Genomic DNA, 15,442 nt, shown 5'->3' on the forward strand with positions numbered 1-15,442 from the left:
TCAGCTTTATCAGAAAATGCCAATCTTACATGCGGAGAAATGTATCGCGATCAGTTCGTCTCTGGACATTGCGAGGGTAAAGAATCACATAATGGCTCAGAACAGACGGCCGTGGCGTTTGGTTGACGTCTTCGCGATGCAACTTTTTGGATGCGACTTTTTTGCGCAGACATAACCTCAAAGCAACTTTTTTGTGTGCAAAAAAGTGAGAAATACGGGAAAAAATGCATTGCAGTGCCCCCGGGGGGCTTCCCGTATGCTGTTATAGCATTTTCCAGGCGGAAATTTGCACAATTCTGTTTTTTACCACAACAATATTTCGATGCGACTTTTTTGACACTTGGATGCGACTTTTTCGATGTAACTTTTTTGGATGTGACTTTTTTGATGCAACTTTTTTGGATGTGACTTTTTTGATGCAACTTTTTTGGGTGTGACTTTTTCGAGGAAACTTTTTTTGTTCAAAAAAAGTGAAAAAAGTTTCCTCGAAAAAGTCACACCCAAAAAAGTTGCATCAAAAAAGTCACACCCAAAAAGTCACATCCAAAAAAGTTACATCGAAAAAGTCGCATCCAAGTGTCAAAAAAAGTTGCATCAAAAAAGTCACACCCAAAAAAGTTGCATCAAAAAAGTCACATCCAAAAAAGTTACACCGAAAAAGTCGCATCCAAGTGTCAAAAAAGTCGCATCGAAATATTCTTGTGGTAAAAAACAGAATTGTGCAAATTTCCGCCTGGAAAATGCTATAACAGCATACGGGAAGCCCTCCGGGGGCACTGCAATGCATTTTTTCCCGTATTTCTCACTTTTTTGCACACAAAAAAGTTGCTTTGAGGTTATGTCTGCGCAAAAAAGTCGCATCCAAAAAGTTGCATCGCGAAGACGTCAACCAAAAGCCACGGCCGTCTGTTCTGAGCCAATATTTCGATGCGACTTTTTTGACACTTGGATGCGACTTTTTCGATGTAACTTTTTTGGGTGTGACTTTTTTGATGCAACTTTTTTTGACACTTGGATGCGACTTTTTCGATGTAACTTTTTTGGATGTGACTTTTTGGGTGTGACTTTTTTGATGCAACTTTTTTGGGTGTGACTTTTTCGAGGAAACTTTTTTTGTTCAAAAAAAAAAGTGAAAAAAGTTTCCTCGAAAAAGTCACACCCAAAAAAGTTGCATCAAAAAAGTCACACCCAAAAAGTCACATCCAAAAAAGTTACATCGAAAAAGTCGCATCCAAGTGTCAAAAAAAGTTGCATCAAAAAAGTCACATCCAAAAAAGTTTCCTCGAAAAAGTCACACCCAAAAAAGTTACATCGAAAAAGTCGCATCCAAGTGTCAAAAAAGTCGCATCGAAATATTGTTGTGGTAAAAAACAGAATTGTGCAAATTTCCGCCTGGAAAATGCATTAACAGCATACGGGAAGCCCCTCGGGGGCACTGCAATGCATTTTTTCCCGTATTTCTCACTTTTTTGCACACAAAAAAGTTGCTTTGAGGTAATGTCTGCGCAAAAAAGTCGCATCCAAAAAGTTGCATCGCGAAGACGTCAACCAAAAGCCACGGCCGTCTGTTCTGAGCCAATGTGACGCTTAAATAGGTGGATAAGTGCACAATGGTGAGGTGCATAATGATATTCATAATCAGGTGGAATTCACGATCAACATCACCGATCGCGAATTGATCGGTCAAGCGGGATTTTATTTATTTATGTACCTCATGCATTGAACTCGCGATTATGCGACACATTGTGGACAGTTTGAGGAGCAGAGAGACACACCATAACAAATTCCGTAATTTTTATCCTTCCCACCCCTCGCGCTCACCTGGTGATCCTCATACTGCCCATCACAATCCACCACCTTGTCACACCGTTGCAGGCATTGGCGTCTACCTATGGCATATTCCTCCTTCCCAAAAAGATTTTCTCAGATGCTGCGAGAGAAATTTCTGATTGATTTTCTGTTCTCATTTTTTCTTTAAATGTCTCACGATCAAAATGACATCAAATAAATTTTGTCATTTCGATCGTAAATTAATTGGGTGGTTTTTGTTGGTATACGATGCATAAAAATGCTAATTCACACCGTCTCCCTTCACTCATTGACTTTGACGAATTAATTTGTGATAGAGGTTGCACATCATTAAAAATTCCATATCCAGGTTAGCAAAAGAGAGGAATGAGGACACGTTGCGCTGCACCACAGGGAGTCCCCGCGTAAATACTCCATCCATATGGGAAGTTACGCAGTAGAGGGGTGATTAATTTGCGAGAAAACGACACATTTTGTCACGATCGATGCACCAACAAATCGCACCAATTAGACATGTGACGATCTTCTCTTTAGGAAAATACTGGCAGTCACTGATAAATTAATTCGCAGCACACAATTTCCTGCATTTAATTGCCGACAGATGGCAATTAATCCATTAATATGTACTTCGGGAAGTTACAATGGCACTTGCTGTTTGCCATTGATGGCATTTATATTGGCAATTAGTTGTTGGTTTTAACGGACATTTCATTTAATTTGAATACATTTTGTCATAGAGAAAATGTCTAATTGACAGTTTGTTTAATTAAACGTCAACTTCTCCTGTCATTCCTTACGCTGTTATGATTACAAAAATAATTAACGTAAGATGAAATTGATTTTAAGAAATTATTACAAATAGTAATTAAGAAAGAAGAACAAGGTTTTATAAAAATGAAAGTTTGAAATATATCTGAGCTTTTGGCACTTTTCGGCCAAGAATAAATGATAATTCTATATTAACGAAAAAAGCAAAAGTGACGTTTGGGCAACAAAATGTCACTTTGACGTTATTTTTTTGACGGTACTGTATTAAAATTCAAATTGAAACTAAATGTAACTGAAAGCACTAATAAAACTCTCTTTTTGTCACCTTTCAGCTACATTTACAATGCTATAAACATAATGTGCGATAAGATAAAATGAAGTAATGCTCATTTTATTTTTCTCCTCAGTCACCGTAGTGTCATCCTCTACTGGGGCAGCCAAAGTCAAGCAGACATCATCATACGACGTACCTGACTCTCCCTCGCATCATGTGCGTTGGAAATTGACGGGTGCGCGAGATCTGCGGGGCGATATCACCAGAAGCGACAAGAAGTGCGCAGAGGTGACATTCCTATATGGCCATTGTGGGTCGTCATCGTCTCGTCATCATTCATTCAATCTCACCGGATTCATCGTTGCCGCAATTTATGGAAATAATGCACTGCTGAGGAAGCCAGCAAATCCGTCCATCAGATCCGTTCACAGCGTGACATGACACCTCTTTTGGGCACTCAACGCGCGGGATTTTTTTTTCTCATTTACCTTCATTCACCAGAGAACCACAAGATTATCACGTTTCTCATTTTCACTTCATTACAGTCTCATTATTCGCATTATTCCTTTAAGGTGGCGTCATTTGCGGATAATCTCTGACTTTGGAAGTATTTGCTGTAAGCTCAATTTAGAGATGCATTGGAAAAGACTGCAGCAACACTGTGAGGAGATTGCACTTTCAAAGGAATTGATCTGACTACAGGAATATTATCCCTTTTGTGGGTTTGTGCTTTATGCAATTTCCCAAAAATATCTTTTCTATTCAACATGAACGTTTTTTTTAACTTGGAAGCTTTTTTCGTAAAACAAATAAAATGTGGCCGTTTTTTAACGAATATTATAGTATTTTAAAATTTTTGATAAATAAATAAGTTCAATTTACAAATAAATATTAAAAAATTTAAAAGAAAAAGATTAGTGTTCTTGAGTAAAGATTTGAATATCTTGATTTCTTACAATAAAGATTGATTGTAATGCAGATTTGCATAAACTCCTTTTCCAAATAAATTGAAATTGTGTTCATCAGTTAAAAAAAAATTATTTAACACAAATTTAACTTTTATTGCTATACAAGAAAATAAAAGCTGTGAATTTAACAAAATCTTAAAAATTATTTTATGAATTAAAAAATTACGTATTACTTTTAAAAGGAGTTTATGTAAAATTGTGCTAATTTTTCATACAAAAAGAAATTAATTATTTGATTTGGAGTAATTTATGTCTAATTAAATATTTGTTGATTACTTTGTATAATTTTTTTTGGAATGAAAACACTTATATGTGATAATTAATCAAGTAGAATTATTGCAAAACAAAAGATAATGAAAGTAGAAATTCTTTCTAATTTTTTCTTATATTTTTTCTAGAATCTCCAGAAAAACCCAATTTGCCAGAATCTCCAAGAAAGTCAAGGGCTCGTCAATTTGGGATTTTGTGGACCAGAAGTGTCCTTATACGTGCCTTACAACTACTACTGGCCTACTAAGTCCCAACCTGATGAGTTCTCCACCTCAACACTTCCCCCGCATCACCATTGAGACAACTTCATCAACTTTTCTTCAATTCATCAACTTCTTCTTGAGCTCAATAAAGAATTAGTCTGCACTGATTTGGGATTTCCATGTGACAATTGCGTTCATTTCACCCACAGCGGATCCCGTAATGCCCTTGGAAATCCCAAAAGATGGCACAGAACTAGAGAGGCTCACCTTCATCACTTCGTTGTCGTAGAAATTCATTCGCTTTTTCAGCCCAAAAAGGCGCTTTTTTTCCTTTCCAGGAGCTGGAGTTTTCTTCGCGGAATTCAAACTCATTGCAAGCACAAAAACTTTTTTCTTAAAATTAACAAAAATAAACTCAATATTAAAAAAAATCACAGAATAAATTTAATTTTCTAAATTCACAGAGACGTTTTGGGGAGGAAATCACGACGTGAACTGACTAATTGTCCCGTAATTTGTGGAGAAAGAGCGATAAATCAACGAATATTTTATTGTGATTGAACTTTGTTAGACAAGGAGAGAAATAAATGTTTTCAATAAAAAAAAACTTTGGAATTTTTTTCTATTTAAATTCTATAGAGATTAACGATAGTTCTCGAATCAACAATTTTCTTCATTTTCATCATTATTTTTAAATAAAATTTGTGGAAAAACTGTAACAGCGTCCAAAGCTTCTTAAGAAAAACTTTTAATCATTTTGACCGTTAAGACTGCAAGATTTGAAACTAAAGCTCCAAGCGTGCTTCACTTCATTCCCATGTCCATTCTTCGATGGCGCTCTTTTACGAGAAACCAAAGAGACGAACTTCATCCAGACCACAGCAGAGGGCGCCCCACAAAGGTAATGTACCTGTATTTCAAATAACTCTAATCCAACGAACATTGCTGAATAAAGGTAAAGAAAAATAATTCTCTCTTATGAGCCTCTCTCTTTGTAAACTATGCGAAATATGCAAAGAACTTCTCCGCCCTCCCGTGCTTGTGGTAAGAATGTGGCGGAGGGAAGGCAAAAAAAAAGAGAGAAGGAATAATCCGAGTCAGTGCACGCTTCGCACAGAGAGAGAGAAACTCGCAAAGGGTATAATTAAACAATTAGAGAAACTCCCTCTGCATTTCCGACTCGCGACTTTGTTCCTCAAAGTCGAATAAGGAGAAGAAAAGACCGCGCTTCTAACGCCCATTCGCGTCTGTAGACGTGGTCTGTAAAATCCCTTCCAGAATCCCCGTGCGATTCAACTTCGATTGTAGGGTGAAAGATGCATAAAATTATAGGCTCTGCACATTTTGTGTTTATCCAGGCGGCAATTAAAAATGATAAATTTTAGATGAGTATATATTTGTTAAAAAAGACTCATATATGTAAAAGATTAGAATACATCTAAAATAAATTTTAAAGAGTTTTTTGTGAGATTTCCAATGCTTCATTTACTACATATAGAACATAACACTTTTTGTGAATAAATTTACATAAGTATTTTATTTTCCTTTTAAATTTCCGATCTAAGTCTATAACGCATTTTTTAGTTTAAAAAATTACAATAATATTAAAATTATGATTTGTTTCAATTAATTTATTGCTTTAAACAAAACACGCAGCATTTTTCATTCAGTTTTCAAACAAATGATGTATCAGCCAGTTTTATTAAATGATACATCCTATTTGTCTTACAATTAGATTAATTTTCTATTTCTCTTTACTAACCCTTTCACGTCAGTTAAGCTACGCTTTGACTTAAAAGTAAAACATTATATTTTCTCCTTAAATAAAGTTTAATTTTCTTTCCTAAAATGGAAACGTGTTAACCCATTTGCGATCATGTTAAACATAGAAATATTGAGACCTTTGGTTTTTCTCTAAAGATATTTAACCCTTTAAGATTTATTATACCATACGATGACACGACAATGAAACATTACATTTTCCCGAGTTTTTAGGTGGAATTAATTGTTTTTTCAAGTTAGAAATGGATTTAATTTATGTGAATGGGGCCAAAAATACGTTTGTAGTGAGAAATGTCGTCTAAGAGTATCAATTAAATAAATATTGCGATGAAAAGATTAAATGTTTCAATGTTTTATGTTTCACGTGGACGTTAACATTTGGAGGATCGAGGTATCTAACCTCAAAAGTTTGATCTTCATTTTTTCACAAAAGAAAATATATTTCCAAGTTTTCTTTCAACAATCTTGAAGTAATGAAACTTCTCTACACACAGATTTAGAAATTATCACGATATTTTTAAGAGATTTTATTCTATGACGATTTAAAAAATGTCGAATTGGCCATGATGGCTAGCAAAATCCTCCAAGGGTAAAAGGGCTAAAATTTATATTCGAGAATTAACTTTTCACAATGAGGTCAGCATATGACACAATGAACGCGAAAGGGTTGAAAGAAATGCCTTGAAAGATAAGGAAGACATTTTCACAGAGAAAGATCAATCGAAAGAATATGTATTTTAAAGTATTTTTTTTTATATGATGGTCGCGAAAGGGTTAAGGTGTTTGAACCATTCTAAGTAAAATATTTACTATGTAATTATAGTATTCAGCTAAAATTCTCTATGCCCTGAAATAATTCTTAACAAGTTACTCAGGGTATCCCTTAGTACAGTGAATGCATTATGTTGCTGCTGCGGAGGAGGGCGTGCATGGAAAAGAGCAATGTGTCATTGAGTCTTTGGGTAAATATCGGTGCGCTAATGAGATTTAGCATACCCTTCTTGGGATCTTTTGTCACCGCATATGCCCCTTTAGTCGCACATATCGCGATAATCCCATTACGATAGATTATAATTTGTGTATTGAGTCTCAATGGTGCGACCAACAAAGCACTTTTATCGCACGTGTGGCATCTTGAGAAAGTTAACCGAGGGGGTGGGTTATTCTTCTCTATCGTTGAACAGGTCGCATCATAACATTTCCCATGTTGTGCACCTCACGTGCCCAATTTCACGCCTCTTAACTCCCCCAAAACAATTCGCTAGGACAGCACAGCAAGGGCTCATTAGGGTATGTACAAAAAAAAAAGAAGAGGAAAAACGATATGGAGGACATATCGTGTTGCAGGCGAAAATACGATTATGCATTTGCATATCATATTTTAAGGTCTCCTCTTCCTATGTATGCAAATAAAATGCCCACGATAAGTCACTCGACGGTGCTGGGGCAATAAATGCCGAAGAATCTCGTTAGGAGTGCAAATAAATGGCATAAAATGTGGAAATAGAATATCCATATTATGGGCCCCAGTCACGGCTATTTTATGCCTTTTTGTGCATACTCATCGATTAGTTTTGGATAGTTAATTCCCCGCGCGCGCGCTTATGTTCTCCGCGGCGTTAAAAAAAGGACGCGAGGAGTGCGTCTCGTTGTAGGTTTGCTCTTAAAATAAAATTACACGGCTTAAATGATTTTATGGGTACCAATGTATGTCCCCTTCGGGGGACTCTCGCACCCCCTATACGCCCCACCATACCCATGGAAATGCATATTGAGAGGCTGCAAAAAATTCAAATCGTAAATTATGAATTTTCACCACATGTTTGTGCATTTGCAACACATCGAGAACTTTATTGGTTCGCTCCACACCAATCCTTCGCTCATCATTTCTTTAGCTATCTGTAAGGTTATTTGTGCTCCTATAGAGGTTGCATTTTCTCAAGTTTCTTCAGTTTTTCTTTCTTTTTTTTTTAACATTTCAAACAGTCTCTTCACATTTTTGTTGTGAATGTGCAAATCAACCCTAAACATGATGGAGACTGTTAATGGGGTCCATGGAGATTGAGTTATTTCATTCAAGACTCAAACTCTTAAAATTAATTGAAAAATTTACGAGAGTCTTGTGAGATATTTTATGGGATTTATGATGGCAGAAAAAGAGGTGCCTTATTTTATATTTCTGCCGTAAATGTCACGGAATTGTCAGAAATGCAGAAGTAATGTGAACTTTATGAGATCGCCCTGCGAAAGAATGCAATTTTACATTCACATTTCTAAGTCCTTTCCTAATTTATATACACACATAACAATTTTGTTTAAGGATTGAATGAGATATGATGGGTTAAATGAGTTCTCTTAACCCTTTCGTGGCAGTCATTAATTTACTGAGGGAGTTTCTTGTTTTCTTTTTGAATTTTACACATGGGCTGTGATCTGAGATTTTTCTAATTAACTGGAAAATTGTTTTGTGAACAAAAACAAATATCTAGAAATTAAATTAAAACTTTTATATAAAAGAACTTTTAATGGTTTGTTAAAAGGTTTTTTCAAGTGTTTTTTTTTAGATGTTTTGTAAGAAGAAATGTAAGAATTATAAAAAATTACAACTCATGACGAACTTGTAATAAAAAGTAGAAAAAATTAGGTTTTTTTTAAAACTAAAGTATATGATGGGATAATAAAAAAACGAATATAATTTGTTTTTTGTTCAAATAAGTTTTATTCAAGGTTGATAGAACCTAGAGTAGAATATTCTAAATTGCGCAACATCGATCCGATTCACTTGAGTTTAAAACATTTTCAAAAGAAAATTAACGAATTTTATGAAAAATTTCTTAATTTTCGGGGTATCTTGTTGTTTAGCAAATCCACAATTTCAGTGTAGGTCATCCGGTTAACATCGGGAATAAAGAAATATGAAAAAATTAGACCAAAAAAACACCAAAGGCCAAAAATTCCAACAATCATGGTATTCCCGATGTTATTTACTAAACTCAAGTAATATTGCATCATGAAGCAGGCAATAATAAAGTGAAAGACTATAAAGGAACCAAGGATAGGCCCTCGGATTTTGTGAGGTAGAATCATAGGTGGGATACTATAGCTGAGATTATTGAGTCCCGTTGAGGGGATTACCACGGAGATGGCAAGGAAAGTGAGGAAGGACCACATTGCGGGGTAAAGATCTAGTCCTAGATCATGTAGGTAGTAGTGAATGCTTGCACCTATAAGAGCTACAGCACCTAGAGTGTAGTAGATAAGGATTGACTTTCGAACACCAATCTTTCGCATTATGTAGATGGAGGAAAGTGTTCCAATAAGTTGCATTGATGAAATGGCCATATCCACCAATGAAGTGTCCATCGGGATACCAGAATCAATTAGCAGAGCCTCCGTAAATGACGTCGTAATCCTAACGCCGGTAAAATTCATTGTGCTGGTTAGAACAGCACTGATGATAACTGCAAGGATTGTTGCTCCTTGTTCTACAAAATCAGCAATTCCACATTACCATAATAATAAAAAGTTTTTAATTTTTCATAAATACTTACTAAAGTCCTCAATTGTAACTTGACTTCCTCTACCCTTAATATTGACAACAGCCTTCATCTCCTCAAACTCCATGGCACATGTTTCGGGCATAGGTTGATATTTAGGTATTCCTCTGTAGAATTTTAGGGATTTCTCAGCATCCTGGAGTCGGTTACGCAGTAAAAGATATTCCGGAGTATCGGGGCAAATGAAAAAAGCTCCAATGAAGATTACGGTTAGAGGAAAAGTAAAAATCGGAACTGCATAGATCCCAAAGAATCCCGTCAGGAATTTTCCAAGGAAAATACCAATATTGAAGATGATTCCAGAGAACAATCCAATAGTTGTTTTTAGGCTTGAAGGAAATATTAAAAAAATATTTTAGAACATTTTTTAAGAGTTCTTGAAAGTTTAAAACTATAAAGATAAACTGGTTATGCTAACCGTTTATCAGATCTGGGATTGAATTATTAAAATTCGAAATTTTTGAAAATGCTATACTTGATTTTAGTGTCTCTTGTAGACATTTCTTAAAGCTACGTAAAGATCTAGATATTTGTACAGTTTTAAAATACCCTGTAGTTTTTTTCGCAATTCAATAAAATTATATTTATTTAATTAAAAAAAAAAACATTTAAATAGGAATAAAACTACTACTGACGTCATTCTCGATAGACGCTAGACATTTAACAAGAATTTAATATAAAAACCCATGTTTTAAACATTTAACACTGACCTATTAAAAACAATTTGACAAACCAACGTGAACTAGACATGAATATAAACAAAATACTTTTTGGTCACTAATATTTCTTTTTAAAATTCTTAAATCTTGTTATATCTAATTACAAAAAAACAAATTAATGATCTTTCGTGATTTATGAGAAACGTAAAATTGTGTAAAATAGTATCTCCTGATCTTATTCTTACATGAAAAAGTTAACAAACAAGACAGAAATTGGAGCAAAAATTCTTTACCCTACTAACGAAAGGCTGATTGACAATAATCTAATAAACATTTAATTTAAATACCTACAATAGATCTCTGATTGATCCTTTATAGGTTCAGAATAAAATTGTTTTCTCTATATTTTTAAGATAAATAATTTCACTGACCACCTGTTTCCTTAAAAATTAATTAATATCATCCTCAGAAATAAATGTGACTGGCTTATTAAAATTTTTAATGAAAGGTGTTTAAAATTCTTAAAAAATAATTAAAAATTTTTACCTGTCCTCCGAAATCTCCGAGAGAAAAATAGGTAAGACCACATTTGCAACACCAACAACGAAACCATTAACAGTTCTGGCAAGCAACAGTAGAATAGGTTCTTCGGCAACAATAATGAGAACATTTGCAAAAATTTGCGGTACCATTGAGATGAAAATTCCCCATTTTCTCCCAATTCGATTTGCCAGCCATCCACTGAGAAATGCCCCAATTATGGCACCAATATACAGCAGAGAGGACATCAAAGAAATCTCAGTCTGTGTCATCGGACCACTGGGAAGTGGAGTTTCTTCTTTGGATGAGAAAATTGTCACCATCGGAGATGTCCATCCCACGTATAATCCCATGAAAAGTCCCACAAAACAACCTTAAAAAAATAATACAGAAAATAATGAAAACTCACTAAAAATTCACAAATAGTTTAGGAAAATGATGAAAATTTACTAAGAATGGCCACAAAAATTTGAACTAATTTTCCTCGATTTATCGCGAAAATCATCTTTTCAGCTCCTTAGCTAGACTTGTACTGATAATTCGACAAAGCTAGGGGTATAATTAACCATTTTGTGGGGAAACCAAAATGTCACTTAATGGCAACGTTATAAGTTTTTCCCTGAATTTTTTCCCAATTTATTTTTAATGATGATCCAAAGGGGAAAAAACATCGCGCAGCAAAAAGAAAAATTTAGTCTATTAAATGACGATTTGTTGATAGTGGAAAGTTTGAAATTTAGTCGCTACGCATGATTTATGTGATGAATATCGCGTCATAAGGCACGAGGTGTTTGTGGGAAGAAGAAAAACTAAAGTTTCCTTTTAATCATAACAGTTATATTCAAAATATTAGAGGCTAATGACCTGGTACCTACTATTTTTAGTGCAAACATCTCGCGTAATATAAACTTTTTGTCAAATATTCTTAATTATCTACCACGTGATTTCTAAGAATTTAATAGTCCATCAACTGGAAAAAGAAATGTGCAAGAAAGGGGAACATGACTGTTTATTGTTAATCAATTTTTTATTTGCATTAAACTATTTTATTAAAAATAGTTTATTTCCAAATTCTTTGGAAATCTCCTTGATATAGGTATTAAGGAAGGGAAAATAGGGTGGAATAAGGAATTTTTAATTTGTAAATAAATCCGGGAATGTAATATGAATTTATTGAAATGTTCTATTGGTCGTTAAAAGGTAAAGATTAACGAAAAAAGATAGATAAATAGAATATTTTACTTTTTGCCATAAAAATTAAATTAAAACCCATTACGAACCGAATGTTAACCAGTTTATTCTGACTTAATTAAATGAGAAATGAGAAGATCTCTTAAATTAAAAATGACGTACACATTGTTATTTACGGTCTGATCCTAAGTGTAGTATTTTTTTTCATAAACATTCTTAATGGTTAGGAAAAAATGAACAAAAATATAATAATTACAGTCAGGTATTGGTTAACGTCGCATGGGATATACTCTTTCCACCCATTAATAATAATGAGTGGAAAGAGTATATCCCATGCGACGTTAATCAATACCTGACTGTACTCTACATGTTTTACTTTTTTTTTAAAATATTCTTTATTAAAAGCTTTAATTGTTCATTTTCTATGTTAAATAATTTTAAGTATTAGGGAATTCACATTGAAATGTAAGATATACGTGAATTTGTTGGGGATTTTTAAAATTATTCGTTAAAGTTATTCAATAATATATTTTCTTCCTTTTCTGTTTTCCTTTCAACTTGGATTAAAAAGATTTTTTTTCTCATTTTCAGTGAAAATTTCCCCAGTATTATCCCCTTGGCTTTCATTACAAACCTACAAAAGTAATTTTCAATACGATGGTGTGGGGTTAGAGTTTCTCTCCTTTGCAGTGATTTATGCTGCATAAATCAGTGGATGAGAGGAAAAATATTTTCCCTCTTGAGAATCAAATGGTAATCACTTTTGCACCCTTGTTGTTTCCAATTGAAAAACCTCCACTTTAAACTTCAATGATCTCTCGAGTGGCGCGGCAATGGGGGAGGGTGCGAATCTCATGGATTTGTCATCAATTTGGAATTTAAATTGTGGATTTTCCTCAAATTTCCTCACACCCAAACTCCCTGGCAGATGCATAGTACCCCAATGTTGGGTGATGTGTTTAACATGAAATTTGCATTAATTGTCGCGCGCAGTGAGAAATTGTCACCATTGTCGCAATTGTATTTTATTTGAGGTGTTGAACTATTTTTTTTTCATGCTCATACCATCATTATTTAAACTTAAAAGACATGTTAATGAGCAAATTATGTAAATGGTAAAAAAGGGCAATTAATGCACCACATGTGCTCAAATAATTTCATGGGTGTTTGGGTGACGCGAAGCGAAAAAACAACCATTTATGCATATGAGATTGCTAAAAAGTTGTTAAAAATGATCCCGGAGCGGACATATGACAAAATTGTGGGTTTGCACTTAATTGTGTAGCTCATGGGAGGCATATATAGTGTGTTTTTTGTCAAGAGAGGTTGTAATGATTTTATATGGGGTGTGTTTTATGTATTTTCCCTTTTCTTGTGCACATTCTTTGCCATCGGTTACAATTTCAAAAAATGAGTTATTTCCCCACAAAAATGAATGAATATTTCTTATATTTGGCACCACACAATAATGGGCTCTCGAGGGTCCCTCCATGTGCGAAGGAGGGTGAGTTGATGTGTGTGTGCCTCCGAGGGAATGTAAGCAACCGTGTAATTTTCAATTTAACTCTCGGTCACACTCGATTTCCGGTGTACGCACTTGAGAGAGTCCCTCACCCTCGCAAAATGAACTACTTAAAAAAAAACAAGCAAAAGCATAAAGTTCTTAACAAGTGCCGTGTCCTCGTGCTTTTGTCATGACGGAAAAAGGGTGTCGATGGAACATTATTAAATAACCAACTAAAGAATAAATTGACATGACGAAAAATTCCTGAGATATCTATCGTGACTTTATGTGCTAAACGTGCCGCGGGGATCTCATGGGGGTCAGTATTTGACCCATCACCTCACGAAACAAGCACGCGTACAACGCGAGACCCAGCAATTTCTTCGTAAGCACTGAGATCACCTCTGAAAAGAAAAATCCACTTGTGTGGAGGAACACATCGGAACCATCGGAATAATGATCCACAACGAAGGAAGGTGGAATAGCGAGTGCAAAAAAGTTTTTATATATAATGTTAGCATTTTCCAGGGAGAGAGAATCTAATTGCAGAGTCTTGTTTTTGGGGGTGGAACTTTGCAAAGAGAATGATTGGAATTGATGATTTTCATCAGAGAAAAAGATAAAGTTTTTGAGAGAAAGAAGATAAAGACACACACATAACTTACGGAGAAAATGCATGTGGAAATGTTAAAATAGTTTTCACACAAAACTTCTGGTATTCTCTTGAATCTTTTGAAACTTTTGCAATTTTCTTTCCTTTGACTTTTTTATTTTACCTAAATGTTTAATTTGTTTTAAAATGTATTTAGGTACATTTCCGGTTTGTTCCTTTTGAGAAAAATTTCTCTTTTATTTCATCTTAATAATTTACACTCAATACAACGATTTACAAGATCAGTGAGAACGAAAATCTCGTCAAAGTCTTGATTTTTCGTCGAAAGATTTCTTTTTTTCACACTTCTAAACTATTCACTTTCTTTTATTCATATTAGTTTATTCTACTTACCTGACATTTAAGGGTTAAATAATTAATTTTAAGACTTTAATTAACATTTGAAAGAGTAATTGTATATGAATTGAAATAGGTTTGAATCGTTTTAATGAATTCTATAAATCATCAAAATTGCACTTTAACTCATTTACGCTCAGTTTTTTTTAACTTTGCATGATCTTTTTACACAATCGAATTGATTCGGTTAACCACTTAAGGATCGATTTTGGTTAGTTATTTTTTTTTTAATATATTTAGTCCAAATCAAACTATGTTTATATGATCCCTGAATATTTTTCGATTATAAAAGGACATATCAAGGATTAACAGAATCTGGGAGGACGAAAAACGAACAAGTTTAAAGTTGAGATTTTTAACCAAAAATGTTTTAATTGTTTTATTGGAGTTCAAAGAAATCCCAAAAATTATTCATTCCATCCGCTTAAATCCTTATGGCCTTAAGAGGTTAAAAGAGAAGTTTTGTGCGAAATTTCAATAATTAGACAATTTTGTGGTTAATTTTTATGAAAATATCGAAAAATTCATGGACATATCTGGGTTAAATCGTTAATCTGAATAAAGTTCTTTGACACTACAACTTTTTAAAATAAACATTTAATCAATAACTATAAATGTTAGAAGAGATTCATTCTCTACGATCCACGGCATTTAAGATTGTCTTGAAGAACAATCTTCAAGACAATCCTAATCTATTTCTAACAGCTCTTGTTTAACGATGATCCTGACCATTTATTTGGCGTCAATTTAAATTTCAGAAAATGAAATCAAAAATAAATCTTAAGAGATGTTATTGATTCCACCATCTGTTGGTACCTAAATCTTAAAAAAAAAATAACTTTTTTGTGTATATGGGTTGAAAGACGAATGGCAAAAGCAAAGCGAAGTTTTTTAATATCCTGACAGAG

At 34.1% G+C, this 15,442-nt stretch overlaps 3 protein-coding genes and 1 long non-coding RNA gene across 4 annotated transcripts in view; 1 reads left to right on the forward strand and 3 right to left on the reverse strand.

The window, feature by feature from the left end:
• Window positions 1–3,934, forward strand: part of LOC129795777 (uncharacterized) — a 37,061-nt gene extending 33,127 nt beyond the window's left edge. The window contains exon 3 of the long non-coding RNA XR_008751151.1: window positions 2,985–3,934. This is a non-coding gene — a long non-coding RNA (uncharacterized LOC129795777). The remainder of the gene's footprint in view (window positions 1–2,984) is intronic.
• The window catches only part of LOC129795564 (protein cortex), a 66,825-nt gene extending 62,032 nt beyond the window's left edge, over window positions 1–4,793 (reverse strand). The window contains exon 1 of the mRNA XM_055836957.1: window positions 4,560–4,793. Within this exon, the coding sequence (XP_055692932.1) occupies window positions 4,560–4,664 (105 nt within the window). The 5' untranslated portion in view covers window positions 4,665–4,793. The remainder of the gene's footprint in view (window positions 1–4,559) is intronic.
• Window positions 1–15,442, reverse strand: part of LOC129795447 (mediator of RNA polymerase II transcription subunit 1) — a 1,235,552-nt gene that overhangs the window by 769,653 nt on the left and 450,457 nt on the right. The window lies entirely within an intron of this gene.
• Window positions 8,519–14,538, reverse strand: LOC129794430 (facilitated trehalose transporter Tret1-like). The gene is made up of 5 exons (XM_055835182.1): window positions 14,532–14,538; window positions 10,837–11,203; window positions 9,626–9,960; window positions 9,173–9,559; window positions 8,519–8,526 (listed from the first exon to the last, which is right to left on the reverse strand). Exons 1-5 carry the CDS (start codon window positions 14,536–14,538, stop codon window positions 8,519–8,521), a joined length of 1,104 nt encoding a protein of 367 aa, XP_055691157.1.

This window comes from Lutzomyia longipalpis, chromosome 4 (genome assembly GCF_024334085.1).
Source record: "Lutzomyia longipalpis isolate SR_M1_2022 chromosome 4, ASM2433408v1".
NCBI lineage: Eukaryota > Metazoa > Arthropoda > Insecta > Diptera > Psychodidae > Lutzomyia > Lutzomyia longipalpis.

Coding starts and splice junctions, on each gene's coding strand:
- LOC129794430 (XM_055835182.1), bottom strand. Junction 9,961..10,836: donor TCGGAGATTTCGGAGGACAG/GTAAAAATTTTT, acceptor ATTTCCTTCAAG/CCTAAAAACAACTATTGGAT. Junction 9,560..9,625: donor AGTTACAATTGAGGACTTTA/GTAAGTATTTAT, acceptor CTGATTTTGTAG/AACAAGGAGCAACAATCCTT.